A 13,865-nucleotide genomic window follows, 5' to 3' on the forward strand; every position below is an offset into this window, starting at 1 on the left:
TAAAGACAGTCATTTAAAAAATATTGGTATAAACTGTGTGGCTTAATATCGGTGTGACTCAAACGCAGACTTCTGTCCAAGTTCATGCATGCAGTGCTTCCCAAAGGCAAAAATAACTCTCCTGACAGCTTGTGTATGAAAAAAGGCGGATCCTATGGTAAAATTACAAAGCTCTCAAAATGAATCCTCCCAGGCCCTATCTTACATTTCTTATTCTTTCCCCACTAGCCATCACAAGTTTCCCTTTTGCTTTCACTGGCAACAAAATTCTGATTATATTCAGGTCTATAATGGTGCCCAATTTAAAGGACTACATTTCCCAACCTCCCTTGCAGCTAGTTTGACTCTGTGACTAAGTTCCAGCAAATGGAATATAAGCAGAAGAGTTTAGGACTTCCTGGACATCTCTTTAAAGTAAGCTAACTCATGTGGGAGGAGAATTCTTCCTCCTGTCAGCTACCTGGAAAGTGTCCAAGGTGACTGGCACTTTGGCAGCCATCCTGGGCCAGGAGGTTACCTTGAGGATGGAGGCCACCATGAGAGGATGCTAGAACAGAAAGACACAAGGAGCCCAGGCTCCCCAGTTACCCTGGAGCGGACATGCTAGCCCTGGACTGCCTGCCTCTGAGTTCCTTGCAAGTGTGAGAGACATAAGCTTGCATTTCACTTAAGCTACTGGTTTTTCCAATTTTCGGATAAGCAGGTGAACCTTATTCTAACAGATGCCTATGGTTTTGTAAGATGTTACCTTTGAATTTCTTGACTAACTAGAGGATCATTCTCTTGTCCTCCGGGATGCAGCAAGCTAAAATGAGCAGCATGCCTTTGGGGTAGAGAAATAGGTTTGAACCCCTGCCCTTTCACCAGCTGTGAGCTGCATCTGTAAGCAATTACTTATCTTCTCTGTACCCATGTGTCTTTTGTAAAGTGTTGTACATTGCACTTATGCTATAACATACCTGGCACACAGTAGGAACCCAACGATGTTGGTTTCCTTGTTTTCTTCCATGGACTTGCAAAGAGTTGGACACGACTGAGCTAGCAACACACACACATAGCTGATTAACGATGCTGTGATACCAAACTTCCTAACCATCCCTTCTTCCCCTCTCCCCAGCAACCAGAAGTTCATTCTCTAAGTCTGTGAGTCTGTTTTGTAAGGAAGTTCATTTGTACCCATTTCTTTTTATATTCCATATATAAGGGATGTCATACAGTATTTCTCCTCCTCTGACCTCACTCAGAATGACAATCTCTAGGTCCATCCATGTTGCTACTAATGGCATTATTTCATTCTCTTTAATGACTGTGTTATATTCCATTGCATATATGTACCAATCTTCTCTATCCATTCCTCTGTTGATGGACATTTAGGTTGCTTCCATGTCTTGGCTATTGTAAACAGTGCTGCGATGAACACTGGGGTGCATGTATCCTTTCAGACTATGTTTTTCTCTGGGTATATGCCCAAGAGTGGGACTGCAGGATCAGATGGTAGCTCTGTTTTTTAAGGAACCTCCGTACTAGTCTCCATAGTGGCTGTACCAATTTACATTCCCACCAACAGTGTAGGAGAGTTCCCTGATTTTAAATACTCAGAGGAAATTTCAGGTAAACGCACATTTAGGTTTGTTTCTATCCAGATTGGCCCTGCCATGATGACCTCTGAAATGCCAGTGGGGTTAGGCAAGGTAAAAACAGCCATAGGTAGTAAAGCAGGAAGCACAGGACAGAAGTAGCCATGAGACGACACAGCAGATAGAGCCTCTGTGTGATCAGGCACAAACCTCTACCTCAAGAGCTGGGTTCTCCCACTGAGTCCAGACCAGACACCGGCTGGGCCTGGAGGAACGATGCTTCCCACAGGGCTGTTGTCCCCAGTGCTGAGCAATGGGGTGATCGACAGCGTTTCCAGTCTGTGAAGTACAAACTGACTATCTTGGGGGAGATTTATGCTCGGGTAGAAGCAGAAAGGCCGACTTAGCTGGGGAGAGACGAACTCTCCGAACCTGAGTGCATTTAAATTGTGAGAAAAGCAGTCTATACGGACAGTGCAGATTAATGCCTTGGACTGACTGCCAGGCTCATAAACACCCCGGTACCCTGTTCTAACCTAAGAAAAATGTTTGGGAGAATTCAATGTTGTCAGTCTCTTGGCTGGTCTGTACTATGGTGGGGGGCGGGGGGTGGGGAACAAAAGCATGATAAGTTATTGGAAGAGGGAAGGGGGACGTGGACCACCCCGGTGAAAGATTAAGTCATGGCAAGATTCCCTACCCCGGGAATGACCCAGTCCTCCATCATGTACAGCCGCAGTTTTCAAATTATTTTACTCTTGGACTGTTCTGTCAGGGCGAAAGACCCTATGGACTTTCAATTTCACCAAACAATAGTTATTTCATCTTAGAGTTGGAAGAAACCAGCTAATATAGTTCAATCCCTTTCCCCCACTTAGGCAATGTTTCCAAGTGGGTAGCAGAGGTGGCCATGGTCACAGAGAGTTTAGGCAGAGCTTAAAGCCAATTCCTGGCCCAAGTGCTTCATCCTACAGCATTAATTTGGTCAAGGGACTTCTTTTCCAGTTATATTCTAATATGTGCATTGAATTACCAACTGGCAGGGAATAGCTCTTCATTTTAAGGCCTGCATCTTGACATGATCTGAAATTTCAGACAAGGGAGAGGGCCCTGGAACTCTTGAGCTTTGAGCTCCACACACATGGAGCCAGGAAAGGATGAGGGCAAGTCTGCAAAAGCTGATGGGAAAGAGGACCTTTTTTTTTTTTTTTTTTTTAATACAACTCGGAAACCACCAGGTAGCGTGGTGGTAAAGAAACTGCCTGCCTAGCAGGAGACACGAGAGACACAAGCTCAGTCCCCGGGTCAGGAAGATCCCCTGGAGGAGGAAATGGCAGCCCACGCCAGTACTCTTGCCTGGGAAATCCCACGGACAGAGGAGCCTGGCGGGCTACAGTCCCTGGGGTCACAGAGTTGGACACGACTGAGCAACTAACACACAACCCGCAGGCGCCCTGTCCCTCCCGCCGCTGCCCATGAACCTGAGACTGTTTTGGGGGCCTGTGAATTAGACCCCATCAACGTTTCCCAGAGGCTGAATTACAGTCTTTACCACTCCTCCCCACCTTTTATTTAAAAAAAAAAAAGATGTGCAGGCTGGGGACCATTCTATCTTTCATGTTATTTTATCATCTCCTCCTTCTTGGCTTGAGGGGTCCCTGAGAGGACAAACCCACACTCCTGGAAAAGGACCTCCCACCAGGCAGACTCTTAAAGGTCACTTGGAATCAGTCTCTTAAATCCTGTCCTGAGTAGCAACCCTCCTCCCACAAACAGATGTGCAGAATCAGGAGTTCAAAACAAAACAGAAAGAAAATGCAGAAGTCCCCTAGGCCTGCAACAGCTTCGGCTTAAGAAACACACTTGCATCCTTCACTCCATCTCTGTGCTCAGGTGGACCTAGCAGAACAATGACCTTCCAAAGACTGATGACACTGCGTCCAGGTCCCTGAGCCCAGATATTTAAAGGGATTCTGCAGTGCTGGCCCGTTTCCAGGGGATGCTAACCTGACATTTAACTGTGTATCATTTAGTCATTTTAAACAAAACAAAAGACGCACAAGTGTAATCTTGGAAGGTCACGGATGAGATGGTGGGTTCACCTTATCTTCCATCAGCCCTTTCTGCTCAGAGCTGGGAAGTAGTTGTGTCAACTGAGAATCAAATTCATCTTTTCCCCAGAAACCCACAACCAAGGTGCTATCAGAGAAAGTCATTTTGCTGTTGCAAAAAGCAGTCATTTGAGTCTAAGCTCAATAGGGTCATTTGGGTTTAGACATTTGGACTTCTGTGAACAACGGACGGCCCTTCACAAACCGTCACGTGAAACAGACAAGGATCTACTTAGAATTTCCACAGGAATCAAACCTCAACCTACAACTCTCAGAAGGAAATCAGGATCTCATAGTACATACATTTTTAAGGGATGTTTTAAAAAAAAGGGACCCAAATAGTTATGTACAAACATGGAAAAGGATTCTAAAGATGCAGTCAGGGATGGTGCATCCTTCACAGGGAGTTTTCTGTAGTTTGCAGAAACTGAAGGTTCAAAACAATAATAAAGATGTTTGGTTTTCAATGGCCCAGGAATTTTCTTCAAAGAAAGGTAATTAGAGCTATATTGCCAATATTTTCCCCCTTCTTTTGCAAAACAAGAGATACAAATACATTTCAAATGTGATTCCTCACATTTTTTAAGTCCAAATAGTCAAAGTTAGAACTTTTAATCTTATAAGCCCCCAAATATTAAACATCAACAGTAAATCATATGAATGAGAAAAAGAATGACAAATACAAAATATGAGTACTTCCTTTCCAGCCACAAATGATAAGAGAGCTGTGCATGTATGAGAAATAGAAATAATAAAAGAATAATTAGCAAAAGTTCAAAACCTCTGGAAAAGCTACTTTATAGGATTAGAAATCGTTATTTACCTCAGAAAATGCAAGTTTAAAAGTCACATTTTCAGGTACCTCTCCTCCCAAAAACTTATGTACAGGCTAGAATCTAGAAATTAAGGTTAAAGGGATAAATACTGATAATTTCCCCTAAATTTTTAGAATAGTTTCAGAGTGATATGATACAAGGATTTAGAAGAAAACAGAGTATCATATTCTGGTTTGTTTGTGATTTCTTCCCTTTAGGATCCTTCTCTTTCTCTCGAGGAATAAGCTCTGATTGACCTCTTTTGATTAAAAGATGTTTTAGATGGAATCAAAGACTGTAAGGGGAAAGTCAGAACTGGTAATATGTATGCACACACATGACACACACAAGTATGTATGTGTCTGTGTGTGTGTACATACATGACACATGCATGCGTCTATACGCATGTTTATGTACACACAATGACACATGTATATACGTGTATGTGTATATACATACACCCTCTCTCATCTGCACCTAAGAGGGATGTACACCCCGTCACGAGGACCCCCAGGTGGCTGCTCCCAGTGGTACCAGATGACTCCAGTGATTTTCCCGGCAGAGGCCTGGCCCGTCATCCCCACGGGTTGTGAGAAGCAAAGCTTCTAATATCACACGAACTAAAATCTGGAAAGGAGTGACCATGAGAAACAGGGAAGAAGCAAAGCTGCAAAGTGGATTTGAAAAGACTTCTCAGAACTGCTTAGATTCTGTGTTGTTTATTACTGTCCAAATACATGAAGTTCTGATGAAATAAAATCATATGGTACAGATAAAAACAGGCCATGAGAGCCCAGAGTTGTTTTAGGGCCAAATGGCAGACCACTCAACAGTTCACATTTTAGGAATTCAAAATGCTTAGAAATTGATAAGGTGATTTCTGAAAGAGAGAGAGAAGGAAAAAAGACGAAAAGGAGGGAGGGAGGGAGGAGACAGAAACCATTGAGGAAATGTTAGTTCACGAGAAAGCCTGACTTAGAAAGAAGTGACAAACGCATTAAAAAAATGCATAAACTTTGTGCAGATTAATGCAATAGTAAACGGCAGAATACATAGGCCTCATAATACTTCTGTAACGGCGTACATATAATGTCTCTAGCACTTTTGGAAAATATGCAGACGCTAATTAAAGATCATTCTAGATAAAAATACACATTTCTTTAAAGGGACGGTGGGGGTGAGGGGAGGGGGGATCTGGTCTCAGGGCACATCCCTGCAGACGAACAAAGATGAAACTATGGGGTTTTTTTGGTAATTCTAGTGAATATGGCAGCAAAAATTTGTTGTAAGGATGTTGGCTGGTTTTAAGAGGGTTATTTTCAAATATAACCTTATAGCTGCATTTGTTAAAAAAAAAAAAAAAACTTTGTGAAAAGTTAATTTTATTAACCCTGAAAAATGTCTCTATTGACATCTCTTTCTAAGATAAACTAAGAGTAGCAAGAGTTGTGAATGGGTGAGGGGTTTATGCTTTAAAGCAAATGTGAACCCTCTCTGGGTTCCTCTCACACAAAGGGATACAGACTCTTAAATACAATAAACTTCCTTAAAAATCTGCCACCTAACAATTGTTTACATCATAGAAAAATAGCATTTTTTGGTAAAAAGAAATATAGTTACTTTGTTAAAATGGTCTATTTTACCAGCAATTATTTCTCATATAAAGAATTTCTAGACATCCATACAGGAAATAAAAATAGATAATACTGAGTGCAAAGCAGACGATGGCATGTTTGCAAAAGATCAGAGCGTCTCATTGCCGATAAATAATACTCTTATCCATCATGGTACAAGGTTTCATCTTTTGGAAACTTGCAAGCTACCGCTTTCATCTGCTGATGGCAAGTTACTTAATAGGTAAAGTGACTTCAGCAGCAGAAGGCCAAATTGATGAGAAATGGATCATACATACGTGTTCACATTTCCCGGAAACTCAAAGTGCTAAAACACTAGCAATGGCCTATGTTCCCCAAACTCCTGAAAGTGAGCGTGGACAGCAGGCCACAGGGATGCGAAGGGGGATTTATGACATTCTTGGTCCTTTCAAAATCACTCATTAAACCACCTACATTTGAGTTTTCACATATAGCCAGATTAACACCAAATGCTCCATCAGCTGGGCTAAATCCATCATTAAGGAGGGTCCTTGTGACTCTTTTCTAAACATAGGTATTAACCCTTCGTGCTATAAAAACAGATGCTTTCAACAGACTACTGCTTTATTTCCACAGAGTGACTCTGTGGAGTCGACGTGTGTCCTGGCCACGGGGAAGGATGGCCCAGTGAGGTTCCTCCCAGGTGGCGGGGCTGAGGCCAGCTTGGGGGGGTCACCCGTCAGCAAAAGACGCGGCCCCACACTCCAGTGGCGTGCCATCACACCCTCTCCACCCTGCTTGGGTCATAGGAATCTGCAAAAAAAAGGAAACAAAAGAAAATGAGTAGTATATTCCACTGGTCTGCTTTCTATTTAATCCTCAGGCCAGAAATAAATGTGTAGGGATCAAGGCCCACCGACCATATTTTTTATCTAGGAGTAAACGGCTACCATCTAAAGGCTGTTTTGAAGGAATGGGTATGACCCATGCCTAATCACAGATGGGAAATGGGGGCAGCTTAGTATTTTGACCGTCCCTTCCTGTTGTTCACAGGGAACATAATTCACTTTAACTGCAACTCTTGTAAAGCAGTAGCGACGCTCTCAGCTGATGCTAAGCAGGATATTGTGTGCATGTACATTAACGGCAACTCTAAGGAAAGCTTGCCATGGGACCAGTGATGTCCCAGGGTGGGGCTGAAACCCTGAGAACTGGGCCTGGTGATGGCAGGCCTCCTATCTCTGACCCCACAGCCAGCATGCAGGCCCCAGGCTGCAGGCTCACCCGCCAGCCTTCCACACACAGCAGTGTGTGTGTGTCTGAGTTGCCATGCTGATCCACTCTACAGCTACACACACGGGGCCCAAGTGGCCCCGGTTTCCAAAAAGGGACACCATACAATAGAACAACGGTCCTAGATCATCACTTGGGCTGTGGCTGGGCCCTCGGGCATTACAGATCTCTGGGGTCCAGGCAAATCTGAGGCTCACACGTGTACCTCCTATGGTCAGAATCTCCTCCCATGGCAGTTCAAAGGGCTCCTAAGTTCTTAAGAGCAAATACGTAAGAAGTCTGGAAGGACGGTACAATTTAACAGGTATTAAAACTATCACAGAGCCATCTCTTCCTCAACCCATCTGGACCACAGTGCATTCTGAAGGCCATGCAGAGTCCCACTTCTCTGGCAGCAAGATATCTTGCTGTGTCCTCTGCACATCTTGACAATGGAGGAGGAAATGGCAACCCACTCCAGTATTCTTGCCTGGAGTACCCCCTGGACAGAGGAGCCTGGAGGGTTACCATCCATGGGCTCACAAAGAGTCAGACACAACTGAGGGACTTTGGGCTTCCCTGGTAGCTCAGCTGGTAAAGAATCCACCTGCAATGCAGGAGAACCCGGTTCGATTCCTGGGTCAGGAAGATCCCCTGGAGAAGGGATAGGTTACCCACTCCAATATTCTTGAGCTTCCTTGGTGGCTCAGATGGTAAAGAATCTGCCTGCAATGCAGGAGACCTAGCTTAGATTCCTGGGTTGGGACAATCCCCTGGAGGAGGGCATGACAACCCACTCCAGTATTCTGGCCTGGAGAATCCCCTGGACAGAGGAGCCTGGCGGGTTATAGTCCATGGGGTCGCAAAGACACGACTGAACGACTAACACACCACACACCTTCTTGACTCCTTGGGATGTACTTATGATGAGACACCACAACTGCGACAACTAAGACAGCGTTTGTCGCACTTGGGACAGGCTCCACTTTTTGGAAGGAGTCTGCTGCTCCTCAAACAGCACCAAGTGCCCGTCTCGTTGAAAGCAGGCAGAGATCCCATGAACAAGCTGCCTTCTGCGGGTCTACACTTAACACCCACCGTGACAACATGGGTCTTAGTAGCTGAGCCCCTCTCTGAGCGCAGCTGGCCTCATTCAGTGCTGATTCTGGGGGACCCCCATGAGCGAAGATGAGATGGAGGTGGGTGGTCATGAACGGATGAAAGGGCGCGCTGGCGGCAAGGAGAGGCCTCAAGGGGCTGAGCCTCCAGGGACATAGAGCCCGGCCCTCAGCAGCCCACCTGAGGGCAGGTATGTGGAGACTGCCCTATAGGACATGCCTGCAGCCCGACCCCAACTGCTGAAGCTGAGGACCCAGTGACAGAACCACAGAGAGAAATCAGTATGACCAAGGACTCCTTCTTTAGACCATGGAGGGTCGGGTTCAATAAAAATACAATGTGAGCCGCAGCATGGTAAAGTTTTTAGTAGCCATGTTAGGGCAAACAAAAGGAAGCAGGTGAAAATAGTTTCAATGGTGCATATCATGTCACCAAATATATCCAAAATGTTATCATTTCAACAGGTAACCAAAAAAAATTATTGGGACATCTTAGATTTTTTTTTTTTTTTGGTGATGTCTTTGAACTCTGGCATGCGTATCACACATTTACAGGCCATCTCAATTGGGACGAGCCATGTTTCAAGTGCTCAGGAGCCACATGTGACCAGGGGCCACCACACTGGCCGGCAGAGGTGCCAGAGTACAGGGAAGTCATGCCCCTCCTGGTTCCTGTGGGCACTGTGTCGGGGGAAGACAGATCACTAAGGCCCACCCTGGTGGGTATTTTGCATATGAACACCCTCGAAGGCTACCCCCTGTGAGGATGTGCTGACGCCCAGCCTTCTAATGGCATCATGAGGCTCCCCTCAAGCTTGCCCTGGTTATCCCCACCCCAGGCCCGAAGAGGACAAGCTGTCCCCACTCTCCTCCTGAACGTGTACCAGGAGAGCGGCCAGCGGAGGTGGACGGGACCAGACCAGCAGGCTCAGACACTGATGCGCCGGATTAGGCTTCTGACATAATCCATCCAGCGGAGATGGGAATGCTGTGACCTGAATTAGTTTTGAGCTGCTGATTTCTTAGCCAGAGCTCCCCCGACCGAAAACCACTAAAACAATGTTAGCTGAAATGACTGTCTTTAAGCTGAAGGCAAGTCTTTATGATATGATGGGTACATAACACAGATAATAAAGTTCTAGAAGGATGTGTGTGTGTGTGGGGGCGATTTACAGATATATGAGGTATGATATTGTTTGAAAATTCCAGAACAAAATTTGAATTTAAGTGGGCTGTGAGTCTGGGGCAGTGAAGCGGGTCCCACACCCTGAAGTGACAGAGGCAGGGGTTGGGCGAGGATGGAGATGATGACTTTTGTGTTTAAATTGATAAAAATACATCAAAAGGAGAGTCCAAAAGCTTATGAGCAACAAGGCTTTCCTACCTCGATTAAGGCCTCTTGGAAGGACTGGCTTTGCACAGTGAGACCTGGTGACCAGCATGTGGAAGGCTGAAGGGGGTACATGAGTGGCTGCACACATGAGCAGTCGCCCTTTTAGGTCTCGCTATGTGGCCACTTCAGGAAGCTGTCCCCACAAGGAGCTCTCTGCCTTGAGATTTTTGGTCATCTTATTGTGTATTAAACAGCAAATGCACCAAACGGAATGGCAAAAAAGTAATTAAAAATTTGTAATGGTTGGAAACTACAGCTACAAGATAGATAATATTAAGTCACAGGTGAGGGTGTCTGAATGGCTGGTTAAAATGGAAACTGACGTTATCTGGGGGATTTCAGACACCCATCTGACCCCATTCACATGCCAGATGCTCAGGCTGAGAATTGAGGGAGAGCTGAATGAAACTAGAAATTTTATAACACATTTCCCAAAATACGTGGCCATGGATGGAGGCATAGAAATCTCTACAAAATGATGTTTTTCTTATAACAGGATGCATCTTCCTTTAAAATTCTTCTAATTCTCAGGAGGACTAACACTCTCAGCCTGATTTACTTTACAGATAAGAAACTCACTTTAAAAGCTTGCGGCACAGGGGACATATGTACATCTATGGCTGATTCACGTTGATAGTCTGACAGAAAACAACACAATTCCGTAAAGTAATTATCCTTCAATTAAAAGAAAAAGCCTATGATGGCTTTCGAATAGCCAGGGGGTCTATTTTTGGTGGGGGTCGGGGGAGGTCTCCTGCTGCAGCCTCACAACGGCTCACAGGTGGGCCATGGAGCTCTTTCCACGGAACGGCCGAGGCTCCACACCCCTGCTGTTCTCTCCCACAGCAAAGACCAAAGTGGTCACTCAGATGACCCAGGAGGGCCCTGACAGACGGCTTCCGTCGATCCTGGATTCTATGAGAGGGTGGGAGCATTAAGGATTCCTCTGCATTTGGGAGAAAACTTAAAAAATGTGAAGATTTTTTTTTTTAATTGAACAAAAATTTCGGGATTCTTCCAGCTGAAACAAGTGATCTTTTCCATCTCCTTATAAACCTGATTTCAAAACAGAAAGCAGAGCGGCAGGGGTGGGGAGGACCAACCCGGTCAGGGCAGCTAGGCAGATAGAAGGGCTTGGCTGCCAGGACGGGCTGGGGTAGGGGCAGCGCCAGACCACTGAGGACAGGGCACCCTTGCCCCTCCCGGAAAAAGGCCCCTTCCAGTCGGTAGTTCAAGATGGACGCCTCCCCTCCTTGAACCACGTATAGGAAATATAACTGGTAATATCGTTGATAACCCCCAGGCCTGGACCAGAAATTCCCAGGGCTCTCTCGCCTGCTCTTGTCAGAGCTGGGAGAGAGAACTGGTGTTTGGGGGCACAATGTCCCCGCTGTGAGAACCTGCCCCGTGGTCTATACAACGAAGAAGACTGGAGAGACCTGGGAAGATGAGAATACGTGGGGCTTCAGGTCTGCAGGAGGCTGTTGCCAGAACCGGCTCCCCTGGGCCAAGTGATCAGAGCTGAGGGGCCGGAAGAAACAGGGTGGGCCCGTGGGCTTCGAGGGGCGTGTGGGCTGGTGCTGAGAAAGTGCAAACTGCTAATTCTGTCTAAACCTCTCAAGTCTTTCATGAATGGTGTGGTGGCGAAAAGAGATAACAATGGAGGACAAAGGATTCGCTAAGAATCCCAGGGCAGGAAGTTTATTGAATCACTCGGGTATGTCTTTTCTCATTAGGCTAACCAAGCAATGCAGGTTATCCGCTTCCTGCTTCATTCGCTTCAGTCGTGTCCGACTCTTTGCAACCCCATGGACTGTAACCTCCAGGCTCCTCTGTCCATGGGATTCTCCAGGCAAGAATACTGGTGTGGGTTATCATGTCCTCCTCCAGAGGATCTTCCTGACTCAGGATCAAACTCACACCTCTCGTGTCTCCTGCATTTGCAGGCGGGTTCTTTACCACTAGAGCCACCTGGGAAGTCCGAGGGTTATCTGGGGGAATGTCTATTATCTGGGGAGAGAACAGAATACAAACGCCCTAGTCTCCTAGGAGACCGATCAAGGTGCCTACACCCTGGCTGGCATAGCTTACTGATGTACCTCTTCAGAGTTAGGGGTCCCATGGGTGTTTATATAGGTAATTTTATCTAGTCACTTACATAGACAATATCTATGAAGACTGGATCATTTAAAATGCCAGGTCTTACTATTAAGAGAAGCTTCCGGATAATTCTTGGGTAGAATAAAGACTCTTTGAGCACCATAATTCACAGAGTCGATCTCATCTTTTCTGAATCTTCAGGTTTCATCATCTACCCACTAGGCATTTAGATGTTCTCTGGACGTCAAATGCAACCTGAACGCCCGCCCCTCTGCCTGACTCCTCACCTGGGCACCAGAAGTCCCGGCCGCCGTTCTCCCTTCGTGCTGCTGGATGCCCATCTGCTTCCAGCGACAGAGCACCTTGAGGGTCGGAGAGCTTGTGCCCGGCACTGGGAGCCACCAGGCCTCCCAGCCACGCCCCGGGGCCCCTCTCGGCCTTGGGCTCCTCCGCGGAGTCCGCGGCCCGGGAAGTCAGGAGCCTCATCCGAGACACAGAGCTCACCTCCTTCATCCTCGTCAGGCGGTCTGGGTCCGCCTTCCTGGGCGGGGAGACCAGCTTCTCCTGTAAACTTTCGATCACTCTGGAAGTGTTTCGGAGCTTCTTTTCTGAGAATGCCAAGTTTGGGGTCCTTTCTATAAAGTGGAACAAGGTGGACCTGAAGGGTGGCTTTGTCTCCACGTCCTTGGGAAGGAAAGGCTGGGACTCCAGGGGGCTGGGCAGAGTTTCAGGGGCCTTGGTGGGGACGGCCCCGTCCACATCCGCGGGCTCAGAGGCCCGGGGAACCTCCCGGGTGCTGTCCCTCTCACCTACGAACAGAGGGCTCTTGGTCCAGCCGCACTTCCTCCTGCCATAGAAGGCATCGGCGGGTGCGGTGGACTCATTGGGCTGGGCCAAGCTGGCCGCTGCCTCCTGTCTGGGGGACTCGGGTCTGAGGGCACTTCCATCCGGCTCGGGGTGCCGTCTCTGCCCTGCCCTCTGGGCGCCTGGCAGCAGGGATTCCACAGCCACCTCGATGCCGAGGATCCTGGCGGCCCTGGCTTCGAGGGACTCATTTGGGGGTATTTCTATTGCATTGGCATCACCCGGAGACCCCGCTAGCTGGCTGGTACTGTGCTCCTGCACTAGCGTCAGCCCCACAGACCTCAAGTCTGGTGCAGACAGGCCCCGGGATTTGCCGGCAAGAGAGAGGGGCGCCCTTGTGCTCCCCTGCTCCCCACCGCCCGCCCTCGGAGGGCCGGCTGCACTCAGCTCCACAGCTCCGCGACTGCCCAGGAGCTCCTGGCTGGGCAGGGGCTCCCTCTGTTCTGCTGGATCGGGTGGGGGCTCGGGTTTTGCATCATTCAACCCAGAAGATATTGCTCGTTTCACAGGCCTTGGGCTGACTGCCAGCTGGGCCACCCTGTCCTCAACCTCTCGGTCCCCATCTTCAGCAATCCAGCTCCCGGGGGGCGACAACCACACGGAACCTCTGCCTTCTGCCTGCCAGGGCCTGGGGGACCGAGGCCTCCCCTCCTCGCTCCAGCTCTCGGACTTGCTCTTGACTCTGCCCGGCCTGGTCCTGGGGTCCTCGGGCACTATGTCCTTCAGGAGGCCCGGCAGCTGGGGTGCCGGGCGGGCACAGCTCCCCCAGGGCAGCTCTGTGTCACTGTCCTCGCTGCCACTACCATCACTGCTGCTGCCACTACTTCCTTCCTCCTCCTGAAGCTCCTTGTTGAAACTCTCTAACTGGCTGATCAAGTCCCAGGGGCGGCGGCTTACTGGCTTCAGGAGGAACTGCCCGAACAGCTGTCTACTATTGCAGGGGCCTGTGGTCTCCCCCTTGATCACCTCGCCCCTGGACACGGGGCTGGCTCGGCGGCCAGGGCCATCAGAGCCCTGCTG

At 47.9% G+C, this 13,865-nt stretch overlaps 1 protein-coding gene across 1 annotated transcript in view; it reads right to left on the reverse strand.

Annotated features, from left to right (window-relative positions):
• Window positions 1-5,206: 5,206 nt before the first annotated feature.
• KIAA1462 (KIAA1462 ortholog) overlaps window positions 5,207-13,865 on the reverse strand; it is a 37,650-nt gene continuing 28,991 nt past the window's right edge. The window contains exons 4-5 of the mRNA XM_010860024.1: window positions 12,269-13,865; window positions 5,207-6,911 (exon numbers count right to left, since the gene is read on the reverse strand). The exon at window positions 12,269-13,865 is cut by the window's right edge and continues 25 nt beyond it. Coding sequence (XP_010858326.1) covers window positions 6,877-6,911; window positions 12,269-13,865 — 1,632 coding nt within the window. The 3' untranslated portion in view covers window positions 5,207-6,876. The remainder of the gene's footprint in view (window positions 6,912-12,268) is intronic.

The sequence above is a fragment of the Bison bison genome, unplaced genomic scaffold, assembly GCF_000754665.1.
Source record: "Bison bison bison isolate TAMUID 2011002044 unplaced genomic scaffold, Bison_UMD1.0 scf7180017864461, whole genome shotgun sequence".
NCBI classification, from domain to species: Eukaryota; Metazoa; Chordata; class Mammalia; order Artiodactyla; family Bovidae; genus Bison; species Bison bison.